The 27,539-nt window shown below is 39.6% G+C and overlaps 1 protein-coding gene across 1 annotated transcript in view; it reads right to left on the reverse strand.

Annotated features, from left to right (window-relative positions):
* AGPAT5 (1-acylglycerol-3-phosphate O-acyltransferase 5) overlaps positions 1-27,539 on the reverse strand; it is a 177,903-nt gene that overhangs the window by 58,809 nt on the left and 91,555 nt on the right. Inside the window, exon 5 of the mRNA XM_033937963.1 lies at positions 4,434-4,524. Within this exon, the coding sequence (XP_033793854.1) occupies positions 4,434-4,524 (91 nt within the window). The remainder of the gene's footprint in view (positions 1-4,433; positions 4,525-27,539) is intronic.

The following is a 27,539-nucleotide window of genomic DNA, read 5'->3' on the forward strand; positions in this document are numbered from 1 at the left end:
CCCAACCTACATCTTAATTCATCATGTTTCCCAAATAGGACCCCTGAGGAAGGAGTGTTTTTTGAAACACTGACTGTGTCAGGTCCTGTCTTCTTATCAATGAGAACCATTTTTGGACATCAACATTTTATTGTCTCTAATAAAGTTCCTGCGCTTTGTGCATCGCTTTCTGCACTTCTTTTTGTATTTGGTGTTCTACTTCTACTGCAGACCGGTTGGATTTCTTTTCTGTTTTTGAATTCTGAAAACTGACACATTTTAATCACACTGAAAACCCACTCAGAGTCCTCCCCAGCCTAATCCCCAAGATACAAAATGAAACCACAGCCAACTTTACTGCTTCCCTCCCAGCCGGTTCTGCTCCAGCCTTAAGATCCTGATGAAGGGTTTCACCCGAAACCGGTTGATCCAATGACTATTCTGGTCTCCTGCAATTCTCATTGACTTCATTTGGCTCGCTTTAAAAGCTAAGTTGGCTGTGGTTTCATTTTGTATCTTGGGGATTAGGCTGGGGAGGACTCTATGAGTGGGTTTTCAGTGTGATTCACTCTCTCACTAGTTCACTGTTTGTGACTTATTTATTGTTATTAATTCTGCACAGTTGATTTTGCACACTAGGGACACCCGATGATGGTGTGCAGGTGGGGTGATTCACCTCCGTCTTTGTAGTGGAAGCGCTGGAGTTTGTTCTCCCGTCGCTAATAACCTCACACTGAGAGCGTCCCTACTCCTCAATTGACATTTGGTATTTGTGTGGTTTGGTCTGTTAGTAGTGATTAGCTGATAGACACACTCATAGAGTCCTTACTGACATCTTTTGCCTTCTTTTTTGTATCTTTTTAAGCACCTTTTGGCAAACGTATAGGAGTTTATAGTTTAGTTTGTAGCCTACATTCATCTTTGGCATTACCTATTAACATTCAACTTTCTTCCATTTCTCTGCTTCCTCCTCAGATCTACTTTTCAATGTCTTTCCTTCCCACATATCCATGCGCACTCTTTCCTCCCTCTCTCTGCCCTTCCCCAGCATCCATGTATGCCATCGTCTCCCACTTTCTTCTCCCCTTCCCTGTGCACCATGTCCTCCAACTTTTTCCCTCTCCTGTAGTCTGACATCTGTCTCCCCCCTTTCCTTATCCTATGGTCTAGGAAAGTGGTCGGCAAACTGTGGCTTGCGAGCCACTTGAGTGTGGCTCATGGCTGGCGGCTCGTCTAGAGCAGGGGTGCCGAACCTACTTCTATTCCTTGTAAAGAGGATGCTGAAGCTCCGGGCCAACCACCTTCACCACCCGATGTCAATTTTGACGTCGGAGAGGAAGTTCTGGGCCATCCATCGCTGCCTAACTGGTCCGGAATTTCTTCTCCGACGTTAGAATTGACATTGTGTGGCGAAGGTTGGTCGGCCCGGCACTTCAGTATCCTCTTTACGGAGAAGGGAAGCAGGGAGAGCTCAGAACTCGACGGCGGCATGTTCCCCAATGGTGGCATTGGCAGCCTGTTCCCCGGCGGCGGTGGCTTGGGGGAGGGCAGGGAGAAAGAAAGAAAGAAAGGGGAGGGGGGACAGAAAGAAAGATGGGCGACAGGAGACAGACAGAAAGGGGCACAGAGAGAGACAGACAGAAAGAAAGAAAGGGGGCATGGAGAAAGAAAGAAATAGGGCATGGAGAGAGAGAGACAGACATACAGAAAGAAAGGGGGCATAGAGAGAGAAAGAATGGGGCAGGGTGAAAGAAAGAAAAAGTTGGGGAAGGGAATGAGGTCTGGAGGAGAGGAAGCATACAGGAGGCTGAAAGAAGGGAAGAAATATTGGATGCACAGTTAGAAAAATAAAGTGCAACCAGAGACTGATGAAATTACCAGACAACAAAGGTAGGAAAAATTATTTTATTTTCAATTTAGTGATCAAAATGTGTCCGTTTTGAGAATTTATATCTGCTGTCTATATTTTGCACTATAGCCCCCTTTTACTAAAATGCAATAGCGTTTTTTAGCGCAGGGAGCCTATGAGCATCGAGAGCAGCGCAGGGCATTCAGCGCAGCTCCCTGCTCTAAAAACCGCTATCGCGGTTTAGTAAAAAGTGAGGGGGTATATTTGTCTATTTTTGTATAGTTGTTACTGAGGTGACATTGCATAAAGTTATTTGCCTTGACCTCTTTGAAAATCCACGGAATATAAATGATAATTAACATTTTCTCTACGTTCAGTGTGCTTTGTGTTTTTTTAAATTTTATTGTTAGTAGATCATTTTGACTTGGCCACGAAGGTAAGGGAGGGAGGGGAGCTGCTGAAAGACATCTAGTAATTCTTGCAGGCTTGACTGTGCAGGGGACTGGCATTATTTAGATTTTAATTTCTATGAATGAATAGAATGAAAATGATAGAAAATTGCTTGCTTGTTTTTATGTGCGTGCGCTGAAAGGAAGTGGAGAGAGAGTGGGCTGAGGACGCTGAAGGGAAATAGGGAAGAGAGAGCGGGGAGAAGACGCTGATTTATAAATTGACAATTATTGACAGAATATTGTTTCTTTTTATAATTTAATATAATAAGTTCAGTATAAAACTATTTGAGGCTTGTGTGGATGAGATTGAATGGTTTGCAGGGACGGGTACCGAGCTCATGGGGACGGGGTGGGGATGGAGACAAATTTTTTCCCATGTAATTCTCTAGGCTCTGCCATGAATCGATTTCGACTACTTGCGGGCGAGCGGGGTGTCAGTCGGGTTGATGTAGCCGTCGTAGCACAAGTGGGCACGGGGTATGGCTCTCAAAAAAAATCTTAATCATTGTACTGCTGATTTTGGCTCTTTTGACTAATAAGTTTGCCTACCACTGGTTTAGGATCTTTATCCTTTCCTTCCCACAGTCTGGCATCTCTCTTTCCTCCTTCCTTTCCCTCTTCCCCCCTTTGTGGTCTGGCGTCTCTCTGTCTTTACCTTCCCCTCCCCCTGCCTTAGTCTGGAATCTGTCCCTCTACTTTTTTTTCTCTGGTCTGGCATCTTTCTTTTCTTCCCTCTTCTTCCCCATCCAGTGGTCTGAAATCTCTCTCCATTCCCCCTCCCATAGTTTGCCATCTCTATCTGTCTCTTCCCTTCCCTTTCTTCTCCTGGAGGTCTGATATCTTTCCTTCCCCCCTCCCACTCATGGGATCCAGTGCTTGCTCACCCAGCACTGCTGTAAACTCTTTGGTTGCTGGCAGCATGAGTGAAGCAAACATGCTGCTTTTGGTGACCCAGAAGCTATCTCTCTGCTACTGCTTCCCGCCTATGTGGGAACAGAAAGCAGTAGCAAAGAAAAAGCTTCCGGGTCACCGAAGGAGGATGCTTGCTTCAACTATGCTGCCGATGGCTAAAAGTTACAGCAGTGCCGGGAGAGCAAATACCAGATCCCGCGAGGGGGGGGAGGGAGGAGAAATCCGGATAGATATGTGAGCTGCTATAAGGTTACTAGATGTCCGGTTTCCCCGGACAAAAGTTGTAAAATTAGAAAGCTGCCTGGACTCCCAACACAGTCCTCAAAAAGAGGACATGTCCGGGGAAATCTGGACATATGGTGACCCTACACAATGTGAATACGAGAAAGCTCTGAAGGCCACCAAAAGATTTCAAACTTAAACATTCAAGTCTATATTAGTTAAATACATAATTAAAAATTCTGTTTTCCATCATGTACTCTTCTGCATGATGGAAAACAGAAAACTTTTAGAAAACTCTGATGCGGTTTTCACAATTCTCTGAACATAAGTGTTTCATGGTTTCTCTAACTTTGTCATACCACTACAGTAAACGTGCATCTAAATATGAATCCTGACTTTTGATCTGTCCTACGGCCATAAATACATATGGCGCAGGCAATGTAGGCCCTATACCTGACCCATATGGACGTATGGTGCAGGCAGAGTAGGTACTTTACCCACCCTATGCTGACCTTTATCTATGCTCTGCTTACAGCAATCTTCTTTTCAGATATTTAATGCACTATGGGGTTCTTTTATTAAGGCATATTAACTGATTTAGCGTGCAAACAATTAGCGCACGCTAAATGCTAACGCGCCCATTATATTCTATGGATACGTTAGCATTTAGTGCGTGCTAATCAATTGTGCGCGCTAAGTCAGTTAGCGCATGCTAAATCAGTTAACAAGCCTTATTAAAAGGACCCTTATATGAACAGGCAAGGTTGAACTAATCAAATCTGCAGGGCTTGAGAAACATTTCAGCCATCAGTTTGAGGGCCACAATGAAGGACTTTGGAGGCCATGTGTTAAGAGACCATTGCTGTATATAAATAATATTCAAATTCAAAACAGTTTTGAATAGGCTTAAAATGATTTTGCTTAAAAATAGTCCCTACTTTGTATGCCACAAAGTTTTCTGTAGCTAGGAATCATGAAAACAAACAACAAAAAAATGATGAGGATGATGGTGAACTTACCCTCCTTGGCAGCAAATGCTTGACTATCAGCAATGACTTTTGGTAACTCAGGGTTGTAACGTGTTCCTTCTGGAAAAATCACAAGATACATCTGTGGGATAAACATATTTTTCAATTTATTATTAATGGAACAGCTTCTTACGTTTTAAAATTCATCATAAATTTATTTCTTCGATGAGACAGTTACATTTAAAAAGTAGGGCTGCACATAGATTAATATTTTTAATCGCAAGATTAATCACAAAGTGTCCCCTTCACATTTCCACCTGTACAGTGCAAAATATAGACAGCAAATGTAAAATCTAAAAACTCACATATTTTAGTTCCTAAACTGAATATAAAATAATATTCTTACCTTTGTTGTCTGGTTATTTTATTTTTCTAATCATGTTCAGGGTGGATAAAAATCAATAATTTTTTTAATCAAGAAATCAGATTTTTTATTTAAACTGAAAATTTTAAAATAAAATCTTTTTTGAGGAAAAATCTTTCTAAAGGTAGTTTTCTATTTAAGATATATTATAGGTCAAAAGTTATTATGAATTAAGAATTGTTTTTTAATTATGTAGCATAAGGTTGTATATTCATGCAATACTTAATTTTTTTTGGTAAGTCTTGATAGGCAGAGCAATGCCCACAATGATCCTTGTTGTATGTGCTTGTATAACAACAGAAGGGAATGTCTTTCTTGTAGAAACAATTGATACCTCAGGAAATGCATATACAGCAGAATACTTAGAGGAAGTAGCAGCAAAAGCTATAATAAAATATCAACATAAATTCAAATATCTAGTATGCAGTTTAGTCACAGGCAATGCTGCAAATGTATTCAAGATGAGAAGAGCATGGAGAGAATACCAAGCTAATAATATATGGTTGCAGTGCTCATTTGCTGCACCGCCTAGCTGAAGACTTCAGTGTTCCAGATACAAAGATTAATGTAATTGAAATGGCTTGAACCAAGCTAATGCTCCCACAAGATGTTAGATGTAGAATACAAGTTAAAATAAATAGTCCAAAATTATAAAATATAAATGCTGCAACTGCAAATCTCTTCCACAGTGTTGTATCAGTATCCTTTGAACCCATGAAAATGAACCAGAGCTTTTAGGTTTATAAGAGAAATTTTTTTAATGCCTATGAGGTGTTTACTTATAAAGCCTCCTATATAGAAATACATATAGTAGAGCTGTGGTTCTGAAGTTTTTTCCTTACCATTGTTTACTGCTTGCTTTAGTGGCCAACTCTAGTGCAATGATTTAAAACAATGTGTGTATTTTGTTTATCACATTTAGGGCTCCTTTTACTAAGGCGCGCTATCGTTTTTAGTGCGCGCTGCAAATTAGTGTGCGCTGCCCCCCCGTGTTACACGTAAAAACTAACGCCAGCTCAATGGTGGTGTTAGCATCTAGTGCGCGGCAATGCAGCACATGCTACAACTGCTAGCGCAGCTTAGTAAAAGGAGCCCTTAATATAATGAGAGTCTTTTGGTGATTAATTGTTTCTGATTGATCCCCTATGTTTATTCTGTTATAACACCACATGTCATTTTAATGAGCAATGCGCTGCTATGTTTACTTGAATTTTAGGCGGTTTGAGAAAAAGTTTTTCTGTAGTTTTCAAGTTTATTTATCATTTGATATACCGTCTATCAAGTATTAGCTAAATGGTTTACAATAGTAGTAATAAAATAAAAATAAGGTAAAACCCAGAGAAAAAATTAAAAATAAAAACAGTATCATATATGAGCAGATTAAATAAGGGTATAATATTGACAGTGACAGACAGAGTCAAGGGGAAAAAACATTGAGTCATATACAACATCTCATTAGCCGCTATTGTAGGAATACTGACAAGATTTGGAACCCAAAGATGTTGACACTTACAGTATTTATTTGTACTTATCTTTCTTTCCTTTTGATAACAGAATTTACCAAATGATATTTTAAAGGGCAAATTCTTTATAGATTTTATAGATTGCCTAAAGTTAGGCACTGGGATGATGCACATGAGTGTGGATTCTTTAATGGCAATTGTATGTCTGCATTTCCGTGCCTAACTTTAGGTGTGAGAACTTACATTAGCTCAATGGCTGCCATAAATGTTCATGCTTAACTGCAGGCAATTAGGCACATTAATGTTAGTATTCTACAACCCTCAGGTATAAGTGCTAAGCATGCCCCTGAACTACCCATGCTCCTCCCAGGTCCACACCCCTTTGTATATAAAAACATAACTGTTGCCAAATTGAAAAAGAGCAAAAGTCCATGAAGCCCAGTATCCTGTTTCCTACAGTGGCCAATCTAGGTCAAAAGTACCTGGCAAGATCCCAAAAGAGTAAAACAGGTTTTATGTGGATTTTCCCACTTAATCGTGGCTTACGGGTTTTTCTTGAACAATTGGGTTGCCTGTAGCGTGGTACTGGTATATCCCAATCTGGTTGGCCACCATGGCTAAATTTTTGTTTTGAGAGTTTCAGGTATATTACACCCTGCTGTGTCTCTCTGAGGACTTGTCTCCTGAAGATGCGACAGTGAAACAAAGTCGGGTGTTGAGCAAGACCGGCAGAATTTTCTTATCTGTTTGACACCATCTGAGCAGCTAACCTCAAATGACATTGGATTTATGGAGGTTGCCAAGTGATTAAATGGAACAGTTGACTTGCTTATTTATTGAGCCGTTTCAGGCTCTTGTATGAACTTTGGACTTCTAACTATTACAGCAGTAGTACTGAACACTTTCTGTTTTACAACTCTTTCAGGGTGTTACTGTGGGAGTATATGTAATGAAGCACTTTATATGTAGAGATCTAAATGATCTAGATTTTAAAGAGATTGATAAATATTCAATATTGGTGATTTGGGGGTGGAGGGAGGGATGAAGGGGTGGGAAAAGGCTGGAAGGCAGTGAGGGGGAGGGGGCACTAACTCAGGACACAGAAGGAAGGTAGGGGCATTAACATGGGACACAAGGGAGGGAGGAAGAGGGCATAGGAGGGAGGGAAGGAATAAAAAGGAACAATTGCTGGGCCTGAGTATGTGAGTGAGAGGGAAAGAAATGGTGCATATGAGGAAAGAAAGAAGAAAATTGGGCATAGAGAGATGACTGAGGTAGAGATGCATGGGGAATAGAAGGATGAGAGGGAGATATGTTGGATATGGTGGTGGAGAGGGAACAGAGGGATAGATTGAAGGGGATGCAAGGGGGAGGAATGTTGGGCATAGTGATGGAGGGAGAGATGTGACATGGTATTGGAGAGGGGTGATAGAAGGAGAAATGGGCATGAGGCTGGTGGGCAGTGAAAAATGCTGCACATGATCTGGGGGATGAGAAAGGAAGAAAAGTTGGACTCCTAGAGGAACAAAGAGAGATGTTGGTTGGGGAATGGAATGAGGTCTGGAGGAGAGGAAGCATGCAGGAAGAAAGAAAGAAAGGATGCACAGTCAGAAGGAAGTGCAAGCAGAGACTCATGAAATCACCAGACAACAAAGGTAGGAAAAATGATTTTTTTTTCAATTTAGTGATCAAAATGTGTCAGTTTTGAAAATTTATATCTGCTGTCTATGGGCTCCTTTTACAAAGGTGCGCTAGCGTTTTTAGCGTGCGTGCTACCCAAAAAACTACCACCTGCTTAAGAGGAGGCAGTAGTGGCTAGCGCGCGGGGCATTTTAATGCATGGTATTCCGCGCTTTAAGGCGCTAACACACCTTTGTAAAAGGAGCCCTATATTTTGCCCTATATTTGTCTATTTTTCTATAGTTGTTACTGAGGTGACATTGCATATTTTAAAGTCATTTGCCTTGACCAATTTGAAAAAAACTCAAATATAAATGATAATTAACATTTTCTCTTCACACAGTGTGGTTTGTGTTTTTTTAATTTTGTAGTTACCATTATGTATTAATAAGATTATACTGTGTGTATATGAAAAATGGATGGAAGAAATTGCATTACAATTAGTATTATTATGGGGGTGGAGTCAGGGGTGGAGTTTGGGTAGGTCAAGGCCGGAGTTTGGGTGGGTCTGAGGCAGAGCTTGGGTGGGGGTACTCAGTTGGTATTTGTTAGGCTTAGGGGGTACTTGGCTTGAAAAGGTTGAGAAACACCATTATAGACCTTTATTATATCTCTCCTCAGCTATTTCTTCTCCAAGCTGAACACATTCTTCATTGGGAAGTCATTCCATCCCCTTTATCATTTTTGTCACTCTTCTCTGTATCTTTTCTAATTCCTTTATATCTTTTTTGAGATGTTATGACCAGAATTGCATATAGTATTTGAAGTGAAGCTGCACCATGGAGTGATACAAAGGCATTATAACATTCACATTTGTGTTTTTCATTCCTTTCCTAGGATTCAATTTGCTTTCTTAGGCCACCACTGCACCCTGAGCAGAGGATTTCAACATATCAATGATAACACCCAGATCCTTTTCCTGGTAGTGACACCTAATTTAGAAGCTTGCATCACATAGCTATAATTTGGGTTCCTCTTTCCCACATGCACTTGCTCACATTAAACATCATCTGCCATCAGGATGCCCAGTCTCCCACTCTTGTAAGATCCTCTTGCAAGTTTTAACAATTCTCCTGCAATTTAATAACTCTGAATAACTTTGTTTCATCAGCAAATTTAATTAACTCACTAATTATTTCCATCTCCAGATCATTTATAAATATGTTTTTTTTAAAACCCAGCAGTCCCAGCAAAGACCCGTGGGGAACTTCCTCTAGCTACCCTTTTCTATTGAGAATACTGACCATTTAACTCTACTCTCTGTTTTCTTTAAACACTAAATCCTATTCCATGACCTTCTAATTTACTCAGGAGTCATTCATGAGGTACTTTGTCAAATATCTTTTCAAAATCCAGATTCACAGTATCAACTGGCCACCTTTATTCACATTTACCGTATTCACCCTTACAAAAGAAATGTAGTAGATTGATGAGGCAAAATTTCTTTTGATTAAATCCATGTTGGCTATGTCTCATTAATCCATGCCTTTGTATATGCTCTTTTATTTTGTTCTTTATAATAGTCTCTACCATTTACCTGGCACTGATATTAGGCTCACTGGTCTATAATTTCCCAGATCACCTCTGGAACCCTTTTTAAAAATTGGTGTTACATTGGCCACTCTCTAATCTTCTGATATCATGCTTGATTTTAAAGATAAATTACAATTAGTTAGTAAGTGTTTATATTAGTTTAGTATTTATATTCCGCTTATAGCCTGAGTGGTTTACATTCAAGTACTCCAGTATTTCTCCCTATCTATCCCAGTGGATAGAGAATAACACGGTGACAGAATTCGTCCCCATCCCTGCGGTTAACCACGGAAAACTATCCCTGTGTCATTCTTTAAGGAGAGATAGCAGAATCAGAATACGGATGGGATTACAATCTAACTAATGTACCTGGGGCAATGGAGTATTAAGTGACTTGCCCAGGGTTACAAGGAGAACTGCTGGGCTTGAACTTGCAACCTCAGGGTGCTGAGGCTGCAGCCATAACTACAAGGCCACTCCTCCACACTTACTAACAATAGCTCTGCAAGTTCATTTTTCAGTTCTATCAGTACTCTGGGATCCAGTCTAGGTGATTTGCTACTTTTTAATTTGTTAAAGTTTTACAGAGATTTGTTTCAGTTTTACTGACTTATCAACAATGAATACAATTTTAGGCACCAGTATCTTCGCTACATCTTCCTCGTTAAAGACAGAAACAAAGAATTCATTTAGTGCTGGATTCTGTAATTGGTGCCTAAAAAGACAGATGCCTACAGTTACCTATCAACACTTAGGCACTGCTAAGTGCAATTCTGTAATTGGCCCCTAACTTAAAACTTAGGCACTTATAATAGAAACATAGAAACACGACACATAAAGGCCAAATTGCCCATCCAGTCTTCCCCATCCACAGTAACCATTATCTCTTCCTCTAAGAGATCCCATGTGCCTATCCCACGCTTTCTTGAATTCAGACACAGTTTTTGTCTCCATCACCTCTTCTGGGAGACTGTTCCATGCATCTACCACCCTTTCTGTAAAAAAAAGTATTTTCTTAGATTACTCCTGAGCCTATCACCTCTTAATTTCATCATATGCCCTCTCGTTTCAGAACTTCCTTTCAAATGAAACTCAACTCATGCGCATTTACACCGCATAGGAATTTAAACATCTCTATCATAACTCCCCTCTCCCGCCTTACTTCCAAAGTATACATATTAAGATCTTTAAGTTTGTCCCCTTAGGCCTTATGACGAAGATTATGCACCATTTTAGTAGCCTTCCTCTGTACTGACTCCAACCTTTTTTTTTTGCAATTGTTTATTTATGACCAAAAAACAGCACAGCAAAACATCATGAAAATACAAAAACAGTACAGTCAGGCAATCTGCAGAACAGATGTCACCCCCCACCCCCCTCCCAACCTCCCCCTCCCAGTAACAGCAGATAGTACCCTGCACCTCCCGTGAACCATAGAGCACCACCAGTGGGCACTGTAGCACCCCAAGGAGAGGAAAAGAAGAAAGATCAGAAAAAAAGGACAAAAGAGCACAGAACCAAAACAATACAAACCCCCAAAGATCTAATCCAGTCCGGGACCATTACTTCAACTGACAACAGAACTGTCCACCTCCATTCCCTCCACTGCCAGGTATCTCCCCCAAATATCGTAATATTGCTGCCATTTTCTAGTCAACAGGGCCGAGAGCCGGTATCTCTCACCCACCCACCCCAATTTTTCTCGCACTAGAGTCAAAGTAGGTATAGCGGTACTGCGCCAGTGGCGAGCCACAGTCAGCCTAGCTGCTGTGAAGGCCAACGAGGGTCAAGCAAAAGAATAGGGTCAGTGGGGTATAGACCTGAAAGAGCGGGTCAATAGAATGGCAGTATAACTATAATCAAGGGGGTCAGTAAACTTATAAGGGTGGGTCAACAGTGTGGGCAGACTAGATGGGCTATAGCCCTTATCTGCCGTCATCTTTCTATGTTTCTACCAGTCTATCCTGACTCCAACCTTTTTATATCTTTTTGAAGGTGCAGTCTCCAGAACTGTCTTATACAGGAACATCAATATCTCATTTTTCTTACTGGCAATACCTCTCCCTATGCACCCTACCATCTTTCTAGCTTCCGCCGTCACCTTTTCAATCTGTTTGTCCACCTTCAGATCATCACAATAAATCATACCCAAGTCGTGCTCCTCTTTCATGTACATAAGATCTTCACCCCCTAAACTGTACTGTTCCATCGGGTTTTACAGCCCAAATGCATGACCTTGCATTTCTTAGCATTATATTTTGCTACCAAATTTCAGACTATTCTTCAAGCTTTGCTAGGTCTTTCTTCATATTATTCACACCATCTGGGGTGTAGTCTATTGGAGATTTTGGTATCATCCACAAAGAGGCAAATCTTACCTGACAGCCCTTTAGCAATATCGCTTATTAAAATGTTAAAATGAGCAGGTCCAAGAACAGAAATTTGAGGCACACCACTGGTAACATCCCTTTCCTCAGAGCGATCTCCATTGACCACTACCCTCTGTTGCCTTGCCCTTATCCAGTTCCTGACTCAGTCCATCATTTTGGGGTCCATCACTTTGGGGCCTATCCCAAGGGCACTCAGTTTATTTATTAGACACCAGTGTGGAACACTGTCAAAGGCTTTGCTAAAATCTAAATACACCACATCTTTGCATTCCCTCTATCCAATTCTCTGGTCACCCTGTCAAAAAAATTGATCAGATTTGTCTGACAAGACCTACCTTTACTGAATTCATGTTGCCTCTAGTCCTGTAATCCACAAGATTCCAGAAACTTGACTATTCTCTGTTTTAAAAGCGTTTCCATTAATTTGCTTACCACTGAATTCAGAATTATAGACTGTAAATCCCTACTTCTTCTTTACTTCCACTTTTCTGGACTGGGACCATATCTGCCCTTCTCCAGTCCTTCGTTACCACTTCCAACTCTAGAGAAGCATTGAAAAGGTCAGTCAGTGGAACCACCAGAACTTCCCTAAGTTCCTTCAGCACCCTTGGATGTACACCAACTGGCCCCATCGCTTTGCCTACCTTTAATTTAGCTAGCTCCTCACGAACACAACCTTCTGAAAATCGCAGGGTCTGCCACTTCTCCATCCCTATTCGTGTTTGGGAAGCAGGGGATTACCATGTTGGGACACTAGCTAAGGGAAATGTGTATGTCTTGACCTAGAATGTATCAGGATATCACTTATTACAAGTTTCAAAATATTGAGAACCTTGCACTGCTACCAGGCAGACATAGCTTGTTTACAGGAGACTTTTCTGACACAGAACATACAAAGTAGCACAGAAACAAAGAGAAGGGGTGGCTGTTATGGGGACTGTGTGGCGCAGTGGTTAAAGCTATAGCCTCAGCAACCTAGGGTTGTGGGTTCAAACCCACGCTGCTCCTTGTGACCCTGGGCAAGCCACTTAATCCCCCCATTGCCCCAGATACATTAGATAGACTGTGAGCCACCGGGACAGATAGGGAAAAATGCTTGAGTACCAGAATAAATTCATGTAAACCATTCTGAGCTCCCTTGGAAGAACAGTATAGAAAATTGAATGAATGAATTATATTTAGTAAGAATCTGATGTTTATGTTTATTATAATATCTTTATATACCACATGTACAACCATAAAGGATCAAAGCAGTTTACAATATAACTCAGTTCAAATTATGAAGAGGACTCCATTTAAATAGCAAAGAAAAAAAAAGACTAAAATTTCTAATAAATAATATCCTATAATATCCAAATTAATAAACAAAATTAATTAATACAAATAAAAAAATTATAAAAATTTATAAATTTATAAATGCAGACTGCAGTCCCAAATTCATCTCATCAATTTAAAAAGGCCAATTGAAAAAATGTGACTTTAAATGTCTTTTGAAATTTTGAAAAGATTCCTCCTTTCTCAGTTCTACAGGCAAACTGTTCCATAATATTGGGACTAGATAAAAAAATGCACAATTTCTAGTCAAGGCCAGATGAGCCTTTGAAATATGGAGAACAGCTATTCTGTTATCATTCAAAGATCTTAATAAATGCCTAGGCGCATAGAATAACACCAAGTTAGAAAGATATAACGGTTGTAAATCAAACAATGCTCTATATGCTAACATCAAAATCTTAAATTTGATCCTAATTCCATTGGTAATTCAAGTTCATAAGGATTCAGGTGGTCATTATGCTGTGGTTCTTCTTCAAATCCTGGAGCAAGAACTGATACTGATAAATGTTTATACCCCAAATGTATATGATTATAATTTTGTCATGATACGAGGGTCATTTCATAAATAATGTACACTATTTTTTTTTTTTTTTAATTTACATGTTTTTTGTTTTTTTCAATATAGTCTCCCTGCTTTGCAATGACTGAGTCCCAATGTCTGGGAAACTTCATTATTTCATCCAAGACACCGTTTTTGTTAATTTGCTGAATGGCTCGGGTAAAGGCGGAATAAAGCTCTTTCAGAGATGCAAAAAGATGTCCACGCATAGGTTGTTTAAACTTTGGAAAAAGGTCGAAGTCTGGTGGACTCATGTTAGGACTGTCTGGACTGTAGGGAGCATGAGGTAACACCTCCCAGCCATATTTGTATAGGTTTTCAATGACGACACTCCATATGTGCGGGCGAGCGTTGTTGTGAAGAATGAATGTCCCAGCCAAGAGCAACTGAGGTCGGGTTTTGTGTATTTTTTTGTGCATTTTTTGCAAAAAAAAATAACAATAATACAGTGCTGTGACACTTCTTCCACATGGAACTTTGTCAGTGATGATGATGCCTTCATGATCATAAGCAAAAATTATCATTTGTTTGACTTTTGATTGAGCTCGTCAAAATTTTTTTGGTCATGGAGAAGATGGAGCTCTCCACTCGTTGGACTGTGATTTCAGCTCTGGCTCAAAGTCTCTGACCTACTCCCTACAGTCCAGACATGAGTCCACCAGACTTTGACCTTTTTCCAAAGTTGAAACAACCTATGCGTGGACATTGTTTTGCATCTCTGGAAGAAGTTTCTTCCACCATTACCCGAGCCATTTGGCAAATGAACAAAAACGGTGTCTTGGATGGAATAATGAATCTTCCCGGACGTTGGGACTCGGTCATTGCAAAGCAGGGAGACTAACCCCCCCTCTTCTATGAAACCGTGCTAACGGTTTTTAGCACAGAGAGCCTTGCTAAATGGCCCACGCTGCTCCCAACGCTCATAGGTTTTGTAGAAGAGGGGGTATATTGAAGGATTGTAAAGAAAAACTTGAAAAAAATAAAACATGTAAATTTTAAAAAATAGTGTGCTTTATTTATGAAATGACCCTCATAGTTAAACTGAGTTGAGGAGTGAATATGGGGCACAATAAGAGGCTGTATCACCTAAAGCAATCAAGAGAACTGCAGACTCATACCAGAAAATCAAAATACTTTTACTGCTGTGAGTAGGAGTTTGGGGACTGCGAATTTGAAGCTGCTCCGGCCAAATTTGGCTTGAATTTTTTGGAACATGTTGTAAGCTGTTTGTGATTGGAATCGTCTGCAATACAGCTGTTTGCAATTGAAGACCGTGGGGATCTATATATGTCAGCAATACATATAAAGCTAAGTGACTTTCTTTATTAAAAAACTTGATCAGTGAAAGTTGTTATGCTGGCGATCTTTCCTCCCTGTTATTGTCATTTTCAAGCTTGAACTGTTTTCTGACCAATGAGCAGGATTTATTTCGTCTTGAACCGCAACCTAAATACTATTTTTTGTAGGAGTGTTTGCCTGCTGTTTGTTTCTGAACCTACAGCTATATAATACTGTTAAGTGGAGTTTTCTGAGACCTATGAATGAACTTGGGCATGCTGTTTGAAATGGGCTTGTCCCATAACAGTGTATCCCGGTATTGTAACCGAGGTTCTCTTCTCCACTTTTTGATATAATTTAGGATTCATTCTGCAGCAGAGGAGTGTATGTTTTTTTATTATCATTGATGATTTCAACTACCCCAACAATGATTGGTTAAATGTAACATTGGGGAGTGCTAGGGAGGTAAAGTTCCTAGACGTCATAAATGACTGTTTCTTGGAGCAACTGGTTCAGGAACCAACAAGATGGGGAGCTATTATAGATTTGGTCCTTAGTGGAATGCAAGGCATAGTATAGGAGTTAACTGTGATTGGTCTGATCAAATTTGAGCTGATACTGGGAGTGACGTCGCAAAAGAAATCTACTATAGAGGCATTTTTCGAATGGTTAAAAAGAAGCTAATGTCGGAAGCTTTGTGCCTTACAGCTCAAAATCCAATTCTGCTTCGATTTCATCACAAATTTCTATAGGAGTTAGCGGATAAGAGGGATTATGCTGAGGTGGCTCAGAAAGGGACACAGGATCTACATGTTTCTATTACATCAGACATGATTAAACAAGGCATTCGACTGGGTCATAAGCATATTTTGCAAGCCACAGAGAAGGAACGGAATTACAAATTTTTGTTGAGGGCCTATTATGCCTCTAATAGGGTGTATAGAGCAAAACTGTGTGCGGGAGATCATTGTATTAAATGCTTACAAGAACATGCTACACTTGGCCAAATATTCTGGCTGTGCCCTTAAGTATCTCAATTTTGGACACAACTAGTTGCTTATGTAGCGGGCATCTTGGGCTGCATATGGCGATTGCATCCCAGTTTTCTCTTTACATTGACTGCTTGCTTACATTCAATACGCCTGGGATGTAAAGCTTTTCTTAGACGGACTTCCATGTTGGGCAGGACATGCATTCTGTCCTGCTGGCTTACTACAGAACCACCAAAAATTTCTTAATGATACAACAAGTATTATTGGAGCGTCGAGACATCATTGACCTAGACTCCCGAGTGGGTCACTTGTTTGAACAATGCTGGACACTATTCTGTGCTATGTTGACTCCATATATTAGAGCTAAGATTTGGTATTGATGTACTTATGTTTTTGTATATGAAGAACCTGGGACCCTTATTGTAGTTGAGGCTACTGTTCTCTGGGTGGGTGGGGAGGTTGGGGGGGGGGGATTGGAGGGGTTGGCTGCTGTTATTATAGCTATATGAGTTTGTTTGGTGTTTGCCTTACTTTGTTATGCTGTGTCTGTTTATTTTGGAAATACCAATAAAAATGATTTAAACAAAATAAAAAGAAGCTAAAAGGATCAGTTGTAAAGGTTAGGACTGTAAACCAGGCGTGGATGTTATTTAAAAATACCACTGTGTAAGCCCAGACCAGATGTATTCCACGTGTTAGCAAAGGTGGAAAGAAGAGGAAACAAGAGCCTGCATGGTTAAAAAGTAAAGTGAAAGAGGCTATTAGACAGGGCAAAATGGTGGAAACAATTATAAAAACTAAAATTGTGGAACACATAGACAAACATGATTTAACGAGATAGAGTCAGCATGGGTTCAGCTGAAGGAGATCTTGCCTCACCAATTTGCTTAACTTCTTTGAAGGTGTGAATAAATATGTGGATAAAGGTGAGCTGGTTTATATAGTATATCTAGATTTTCAGAAAGCTTTTGATAAAGTTCCTCACAAGAGGCTCCTGAGAAAATTAAAGAGTCATGGGATAGGTGGCATTGCCAGAAATTGTGGTAAGAGCGGTTAATGTAGCTGGTTTTAAGAAAGGTTTGGACAATTTCCTGGAGAAAAAGTACATAGTCTGTTATTGAGACAGACATGGGGATGCTACTGCTTGCCCTGGATTGGTAGAATGGAATGTTGCTACTATTTGGGTTTTTGACAGGTACTAGTGACCTGGATTGGCCACTGTGAGGACGGCTACTGGGCTAGATGGACCATTGGTCTGACCCAGTAAGGCTATTCTTATGTTCTCTCCTACAAAGGAACTTGTTCTATTGCACTGAGCTGGAGGTTGGCTGAGATCTCTTGGTGAAGGATGTTGTGTTGTAAGTGGAGGGCATAACCTGGGGTCACCACCTGAAGAACCCATTGATCTATTGTTATGAGGGTCCAGCGATGGCAATGGTGGTGAATTCTGACACTTGTAGGAATTTCTGGAGGGAGAGATAATGAGATGTTGGCAATGCTCTCTAGAAGAAAGTCAAGCATGGACTGCTGCTGCTTGGATTGCAGTTGAAACTGAGGCTTTTGTTGTCTCTATTGTCTACATCACTTTTGAGTAGATGAACATGGTATGAAGATGGTTGATTATAATGAAGCTTTGAAGAATAGTAAGATGAGTGTCTAGAGGTATTGGGATATTGTTTTGATGATTGAGATTGTGAAGCTTGTACCTTAGACAAGGCTGTCATGCAGTCATTGAGATTCTTGATATTTTTGTAGTCTCTTAAATATGGTCACCAAAATACCCCCCCACCACCTATACACGGGACATTGGCGATCTTGGACACTGGTGTCTAAATCTGAAATATAGAACCAAGCCTACCTGTGGATAGCAATGGAGACTGCTGAAGTCCATGAGGTGACATCAACAGCACTGAACATGGCTCTGACCATATACTTTCTGGTCTCCAACAAATCCTGGACCAGATGTTGGAATGGTTTGAGCTGATCTATTTGAAGAAGTTGCTCAAAAACTCCAACAAACTAAAATTAAACACTACCAAAACCAAGGTTCTCTTGTTCCACACCACCACACAATCTGAGCCTACAACCCTAACCTTACCCTCTGACGCAACACTAGAAGTTGAGAAGACCTCCAAAGTGCTTGGAATTCTACTCGACTCTACACTTTCCTACGAACCCCAAATAGCCACCCTCTGAAGAAAAACCTTCTACAGCTTAAAAGAACTACAGCTGATCATGGCTTATTTCTACAGCAACTAAGGCTGATCATGGCTTATTTCTACAGCAACTACTTTGCAATTTTGGTTCAGATGCTAGTCCTAACCCAAATGAACTACTGTAACCCTCTCCAACTGTAACAAACTCCAACTAATCCAAAACACTGCTATTAGGTTTAAAGAAACATTACTATGTCTTTGCCTACCACAGGACACTTCACTAGGTACCTATAAAGATCCGAATAATGTTTAAACTGTCATGCATTGTTTACCACAAGATTTATAGCAAAAAAAGGGGGGAAAACTATATTATCATTCAGTGAACAATCAATTAATTTAAATAAAGTCTGAAACTAATTTTGACCATTATAGCTACTAATAAATTGTGTATAAATAAATAAATTTATAATATATGTTAATACATCTGCTTCAAAGATAATGTCACTAATTTCCTTATTGAGTACTGAGGCAATTAGATAGTTTGGTTGGATGTGGTGGACATAGATGATTACAACGAAATACAAGACAGGAACTTGGAATGGTATATATCATAAGAGGTTCCAAAGATTGACATCTGTATAATTGCTGATATGTCCACCACTATTTCACCTCAATACTCAATAAGGAACTTAGTGACGTTTTCTTTGAAGCAGATGTATTAACATATATTATAAATCTATTTATTTATACACAATTTATTAGTAGCTATAATGGTCAAAATTAGTTTAAGACTATTTAAATTAATTGATTGTTCACTGAATGATAATATATTTTTTTCCATCCTTTTTTTTTGCCATAAATCTTTTGATATACGGGATTGATATATTCTTAAGGCTTTATTTTGTAATATATGCATTGTTTACTATGCATGGGACACCAACACTCCGGAACACATAATCCATCTGTTCTGCTTCTTTTTTTTTTTGCCTCAACCAGGATAAACAGCACCAATCAAATGCTCATACCATCCTCCAAGGGAGTGAAATACAAGGAAACATTTAACACTCTCTTCACCTACATCGCCATGCGTACCTGGAACTCCCTTCCAGCACACGTAAGATCTGAACTAAACTACCTTGCCTTCAGGAAAAAGCTGAAAACCTACCTATTTGACAAATTCCTTTCCAATTAATGACCATACACTCTCTCCAACAATGTTCCAGTTCTCCTGCATTAATGTAACCCTCCTTTATAATGCAACCCTCTTGCAAACTACGTAACCTTCCCTCTCAAAACATTGTATTCTTGTTCTTCTATAATAGTATAACCTTCTTCATCTTTATATTATAAATTTCCCCATGCTGTTTCCTGGGCCTCTTATCTTGTAAATCGCCTTGAACCTGTACTGGAAAAGAGCGATTAAGAAATCCTGATTAGATTAGAAATGTTTAACCGAGAACTTTAAATAAAAGGTCATATAAAAATTGTAGTTGAGCATTCTATTTGCTAGAATATATGCTTGGAATACCCTTCTGCTAAACTTGTCCAAAGTTCTACCTTCTCGGCCTGGTAGCGTACTGACATATGTATGAGAGCTATTCACTCACTTGAGGGCTAACTCAACTACTGAAGGTTGGTGTTGTAGTTGGGACTTGTCAAAGCGAGGACAAGTTTGGATTCTGTATAAGAGCTACAACTTATATGGAGAGAGTGGGGTTTCCTAGTTATTAAAAAAAGATTCTTTCATGAGTTTTGTGTAGTAGCCCTTTCATGCTCATCTCTGTTACATGTGGCTATATTGTCTATGATTCTAGCAGTTGCTCCGACACAGATGTTTATCACCAAAACATGTTGGGCTATTAAGTGAATGAAGGGTGTACAAGACTGATTAGTATGTACCTCTGGGTGTTTTTTGAATAAATACTGTATTTTCTGTAACATTACCTGGTGTCAGTGTTCTATTGAACAATTATCTTTAACGCAGCAACTTGAAATGCTTTCTCTAACCATTTTCACTATGGGCCTCTTCTATCAAACTGCACTAGCAGTTTTTAGTGCAGAGAGCCGCGCTGAATGGCCCGCACTGCTCCCGACACTCATAGAGTTCCTATGAGTGTCGGGAGCAGCGTGGGCCATTCAGCACAGCTCTCAGCACTACAAACTGCTAGCGCAGTTTGATAGAAGAGGCTCTATGTTTTAACAGAACAAAATTATATAGATAGTAAAACCACAATTCTACTTGGTACATAAAGACAGGATCATTTCTTCAGTAACCACAGAGAGGCAGTATAAAAAATCCCAACCTTTTTCTTATTTTTAAATATTTAAATAACAGATTAACTGAAAAAAAAAAATAAAATCCTTACAACATGCTGAATGAAGAATGGTCTCCAGAAAACGAATACAAAGGGCTCCTTTTACGAAGCCGCATTAGCGGCTTTATCGCACGCACATTTTTAGCGCACGTTAGCCGAAAAACTACCACCTGCTCAAGAGGAGGCGGTAGTGGCTAGCGCGGCCGGCAAATTAGCGCACACTATTACACGCGTTAAACCGTTTACGTGGCTTCGTAAAAGGAGCCCACAGTTTCTATGTTGTCAAAAGTATGAGTACTTCTCACATATATTTTGCTAGTAAAAAGCAATGCCTTCTCTAGAAGCTCTGAAATGATAAACCATGAATTTGGGCCACAGACCTGCCAGAGAACTGCAGACAGAAAACAAGAGGGGTTTGTTTTTTTTTTGCAAAGAACTCCCAGCATACCTAGAAACATGCCCAGAAACAGATATGCTCACGTAGTTTGCTCTACAAAGAATTGGTGAAAGCATAATCAGGGCAGGATTAACTAATAGGCCAAGTAGGCCCATGCCTAGAGCCCAAAATGGTCAGGGGGCCCGATGAAGGAGGGCATCAACATTGTTTTTTCCAAACGGCGATGGACTCCTCCAGCATCGATCAGCAACGGGGCCCCCCCCCATCGACGGAAAGTAAGACAAGCAACGCGGGTAAGAAAGGCAATGGGAACTGTAATTTTGGAAGCGATGCTGCTTGCCCAAAGCTTCCCTCTGATGCAGCTTCCTGTTTCCGCCTGGGCGCATGGTGGGCTGGGACGGGGCAGGGGGCCCAGTGTACTTGTGTGCCTAGAATTAATCCTGCCCTGAGCATAATAGGCATACAGAACTGATAATACAAACATTATAACAAAGAAGTTGTACAAAATGTGTTCTGGACTCAGCTTTGTATGCAGCTTTCCTTGTGATGTTTGATAAAAGCAAAATTCACCTCTCTGCTCCAGTTTACTCAGCCACATTTTTTTCTATTTTCTTTAGAAGAAGCCCTCTTCTATGTCACTTCATGTATTAAACTAAATGCCATGATTATTTGGCACACTGAATCAAATTGTCAAACTCTTTCAAATGTCTATTTATTTCTTTAAAGTATGGTCATTATGGAAATAAATTCATGCTAAGATTTTCCAACTTTTTCAATGTTCCATTGCTTGGCATTATAGTATTTGCTCTGCTGTCACATCTGCACATTCTTTTATTTTACTTGGAATTTCATTAATGAACACTATGTTCTGAATAACTGAAAAATTATTCTGATTATAGTCTAACCTTGGAAATGTGTGCCTGGGAGCTTCTATTAATATTGCTTTTCTTTCATGATTTTGTGGAATGGGAAGGAAGTCTTGAATAAAACCTTGTAGTTCAAGTAGCTTATATTTATATTCCTGATACGTAACATCTGCTGTGTTTGAAAGAAAGACCTTGATTCTCATCAGAGCTTCCACATTAGTCCATTTGTCATTAATGTAATAGACAAGAATTTTTGAATAGTACAGTCCTAAAAAAATAAAAGCTTTTTCATATTCCGGTATCAGTACTACTCAGTTATACATCAAGGATTTTAAAAGCAAATTACCATGACTTGTGCACATTACATTTTATTAAAATTATATCAGTACTTAGGTTTTGTGTTTTTTTTTTTTTTTTGCCTATATGCCTTGGTGGTAAACTATTTGCTCCAAGGAACAGGAACTAAATATTCAGTGTTCTATCCCACCTTTTACTAAGCCGTGGTAGAGATTTCTACCACAGCCCAGGGAACTAAAGCTCATAGAATTCCTATGAGTGTAGGAGCAGCGTTGGAGCATTAATTGCCCTGGACTGTGGTAGAAACCTCTACCACAGATTAGTAAAAGGGGTGGGGGTGGTATATGCATAGTAGTGGTATACAAATAAAGAAAAAAACATCTATGCAAGGAACAAAACTTGCATGTCATTTTTGCTAAAAGATATTTTAAAAATCCATGGCCATCTAAACCAATCACATAAAGATTCAGAGGACACCTTTCAAAGTGATTTTCCTGGGTAAAATGATTTAACTGCAAGTCCCCTGATCCACTTATCTTTCCCCTCAATAGCGACCTACTGTCCTTTTGATCACTTTTCTCCTCAACAATGAATTTCCTGTCTTATTACTTCTCTTTCTTCTTCCCCTCTTGAAGTCAGTCAATTTGTACCTTTGCTTAATCTTTTGTAAACCGCATAGAACTTCAAGGTTTTGCGGTATATAAGCTGTTATTATTATTATTATTATTCCCCTCTTCTGTACATGTGGCCAGGTTAAAATGACTAGGCCACAGAAGTGAAGGCATACATGGCTTTTTTAAATATATTCAGATTATTTTGCCCCCACCCTCAACCCAACCAACTACATAGCTTTTGCATATAATATAGCTCCTTGAGAACCTTCTCAAGTGATCTAACAATACATCAAAATCCACTGATACTAGGGGCGTTCAATAAATTATCCACCTGAGTATGAAAGAAAATATTAAGTGCGTTGAAACAAGTGTGCGTATGTTGCGACATATCTCAAGGTTACTCATGCACAGTTGCTGCTCAGTACAAGCCTAACATTTCAAGAGACAGAATGTCAGGAAAGTCTTTGTGCGAATCAAGTAAGAAACTGCTAGATTTGGAGCACCATTCAGTGATGAAATTTTTTTTGAAAAGAAGGGGAAAAGCCAAATGAAATCCATGAATGCTTGACTGAAGTTTATAGAGTCTGCGTCATCATCCTACAAAGTAAAATTTTGGATCAAGCAGTTTAAGTGGGGTAGAGAGTTCATTGAAGATGACCCTCACACTGGACGGCCTGTGGAAGCAAGAAAATTGAGGATTTAATTTTTATCAAACAAATTAAGATTTCCCAAATAGCTGAAGAAATGGGCATCTTGGCAGGTAGTTTGGAAAATAATTCATGAAAAGTTGGGCATGTCCAAGGTTAATGTAATATGAGTTCCAAGAATGCTGATGCCATGTTAGAAGGCCACGAGGCTCAAGTGCTGTCAGGAGAACTTGGAAATGCTCCGTGAAGACCAAGTGAATTATTTTCATTGTTTGGTGACTGGTGATGAGACTTGGGTCTATCACAGAGATCCTGAGTCCAAAATGGAGTCAATGCAGTGGTAGCACAAGTCATCCCCCCACTCCACAAAAGTTTAAGACAGAAAAATTTGCAGGCAAAGCCATGGCAACTGTCTTCTGGGATGATGAAGGACTTTTGCTTCTGGAGTTCATGCCACACAAGACAACCATAACCGGGGAGAGTTATGCCAACACAATGATCGCTTTGCAGGAGACAATCAAGGAGAAAAAAAATAGTAAAACTCACAGCAGGCATGCTGTTTCTTCACAATAATGCGACAGTGCACATGTCATAACCATCACAGGCTGCCATCTCAGAATGTTGGTTTCAGCAGTTGAACCATCCACCCTACAGTTCTGACCTGGTTCCCTTGTATTATTTCATTTTCTGAGTTTTGAAGAAATCTTTCCGTGAACAGTGGTTTTCAAGTGATGGAGTCATCAAGGAAGCTGTGACATCCTGGTTTGAAAGTCAAACAGAACAATTCTTTATGGGTTAAGGTCATTGCAGGAAAAGTGGATGAAGTGTATGGGGCTATCAGGGGACTATACTGAAAATTAAAACAAAAATTTTTTGAACTCTCTTCTTTCCTACCAAGGTAGATAAATTATTGAACACCCTCGTATGTCTCCCATATCTGTGTTGTAAGACAGTTGAATCTTCTGTACAAGCAGTGAGGGACATATCAGTGCTGTGGTTTTGCCAATGTTTTTTGCTTGATATAGGTAATGCAGTAGGGAGTTGTTTGCTTGTTCTCAGGTGTACTGGCCTGACTGTCATCTCCACTTTGGAATTGTGTCACAGGTTTCTATACCATGAGGTCTATGTCATTGTTTACGATCTTTGCACTCCAGATCAAGAAGTCTCAGAGACTCACATCGAGCTGAAGTCACTGCGTAGGAAAGCAGAGTCTCAGAGAAGGATGTACTTGGGTACATTAAAGTCAACTGATCTCTATAATAGAGCAAATCTTTGCTCTTCTTTCTATGCAAGCAAATGCCTCCTTTCTGTTTTTTTTTTTCTTTTGAAGATGATGAACCTTACTCATATAAGCTTCAGCTAAGCTGCCAAGAATGAAAAAAACTGCAGCATGCTGCTGCATGAAGTTGGTACTTACCCTAAATAGCTAATGGTCTCTATTGCTGCTGAAAAGGCTCCATCAAATATAGAGTTCAGGGAATGTGAAGACTTATGCAATCAAGACTCTTTGGTTCCTTATCATTACAGCATTTGCTTTCTGAATATTTCTGTTGCCAGTGTGTGTTGTTGAGCTCAGTGAAAGAAGCTCTTATATTAATGTATTTTTTTAGACTGCAAAATGTTCAAGGATGTGAAGACTTTTACAAAGCTCTGTACTTCATCCTCTGACTTGAACTCATTACAACACTTAACTCTATATGCTATAATTTAGCTTCCACATCTGGAAAAACACCAGGCTAGTAAAACATTTTGACAATGATCTTTAAAATTGGGGACTATAACCAAAGAGGGGCATTTTCAATAGATTAAGTCTGAGTTTGGACGTTTTGATAAAGAAATCCAGAAATCTAGTAAAGAATATGTTTATTTTCAAAACTGCAAGACATCAAATGACTTATGTAGACTTTTTAGCCCTTAGTACCGCTATCTTTTTTGGCCATTTTCGAATATAAAGATGTCTACATGAAAAAACGCACAAAAGCAAGCTTTTTGGACGTTCAAGCAACCAGCATTCTTAGCAAACTGTTCACAGACAGCTGAGCACAGCAGAGGGCACATAGAAAGTCCAAGGTACACGTCACTATAACCTGCTTATATTATATGGTGAGCTCTCTAAAAACCACCCAAAACTTACTGTACCCATATGTACACCACAACAAATAGCCCTTATACCTGCAGCTGTCATCTTTATGTAGGGACAGTAGGTGTTGGAGACCTCACCGTACAATATAAGCAAGTTATAGTGACATCTGACCTGGGACTTTTAATGTGACATTCACTGTAGTAACCCTTAAGAATGCTCCTCTGTTCTGCTGTGGAGATGTATATGAGCCATGTGAATCTGTAAGACAGGCTAGAAAGTACTGGGAGTTTTTTTTCACACATTTGGGTGGCGAGACGGGGTCAGTTACCACTAGGGGAGTATGGGGGGGGGGTCATGCCTTAATCCTTCCAGTGGTCAACTAGTCAGTTTGGGTACTTTTTAAATCTTTATTCATTTTTAAAACAGGTCTAGCCCCTAACTAGAGAATGGCATGGGGACAATTTTTCCCTTTCCCATCCCTGCGAGCTTTGTCCCATTCCTGTAAGCTCTGCCTTAACCGCACAAGCCTCGAACACTTATGATTTTAAAGTGTTTGAAGCTTGAGTACTGAGCTTGCAGGAACAGGAAAAGAACTCATGGGGACGGGCTGGGGAAAAATTTGTCCCCGTGCCATTCTCTACCCCAAACATCTAAATGGTGCCCCAGATATTTTGTTTTCAAGTTTGATTATCCCTGCAGAACATCCAAGTCCTAAGCCCGTCCATAACACACCTCTAACATACCCCCTTAAGATTTAGATGCACTAGAAAGTGACCAGAAAGACGTTTTAGAAAGTCTGTTTTGAGAATGCCCACTTGGATGTTTTGACTAGTAAGATGTCTAAGTGCTGGTTTAAGTTGTGACACTATTTTCTTATGCTATCTTTTGGACATCTTTTTTGAAAATGAGCCCCATAGTAAGATAAGTTACAAATCTCTGCATCAGATTTCAGTATCATTGTTCTGTCCCCATATCCATGGAAGCAGGCTTTTATTGTTTTGTATAGAGTATTCATTGCCTGATCCCTTTAAAGGGTAAGATTGTGCTCCTGGACTACAAAATGATATAATTGTAGATTTCTGTGTAATAAGTTCTCCAGAGCACATGTACATCTCTCTATAGATTATGGGACTGTTTTCTGTTGGCTTGCCTGGTTCTCTGGGCATGCTGGAGAAGTAGCCCCCTCTCCCCTAATACTTCCCCCTTTCATGCAGCTGGTAGTTGTAGATAGCATGCCTGCCTAACTGCTAATGTATGATCTCTGCAAATCCTTATAACATCAAGTTTTTCACCAGCAGAAAAGTATTTACAGCACTACTCTTAATTTGTTGAATTCTGTCCAGATTTCACGCTTGGAGAGACCTGCTTGAGCTGGTTGAAACAGACTCCTAGTTGCAAAGATAGGATTCTTATAGAGCACTTCTAACTGTTATGTTCTTCTGTTTGATTTTTGTATTAAAGAAGATTTGTTCAAGAATTCAGAGTCTCCTTTGCAAGGACTGAAACAATCATAGCTAAAATACCAAGTAATGGTTAGAAGCTCAAGACTCAGGCACATTTTAATGCAGTTTTATCACAGTTTATTTGCCAGCATTTCCTTGCCAGATTGCTTAAAAATGATTTTATAAACTTGCAGCAGTCATGTAAATCAAATCAAATTTAATTTACATTAATTTGGCTCTTTATTCTACAATTTCTGGAAGTTAGAAACTCATTTACAGTATAGATTTCAGTCAATATATAAGTGCCTACCAAGATCCTTTTTCTATCCTGTATATTAGAAACACATAGTATAAAACTCAATAGAATACATATTGTAAGATATATATAGTAGTTTAAAATATATACTCAAGGACCACACAATACCATTATATGGTGCTCTGCAAAGAAAATTAAACATTCATATCACTCCAACAATGAACAGTTCACAAATCACTGGCTGGAAATAAACATTCATCCAAGCATCCCTCTCCTCAGGTTAAATCCCTATATCCTACCTATGAAGATTATTTAAGAGACTAAGGTGTTTATTTTACAAACTGTATTTACAAAATGGATGTCCAAACGATCCCATATTGCAAGAACATTCAAAGCACCATTTTAGAAAAAGGGAGCTGGGAATGTCCAT

The sequence above is a fragment of the Geotrypetes seraphini genome, chromosome 3 (genome assembly GCF_902459505.1).
Source record: "Geotrypetes seraphini chromosome 3, aGeoSer1.1, whole genome shotgun sequence".
NCBI lineage: Eukaryota > Metazoa > Chordata > Amphibia > Gymnophiona > Dermophiidae > Geotrypetes > Geotrypetes seraphini.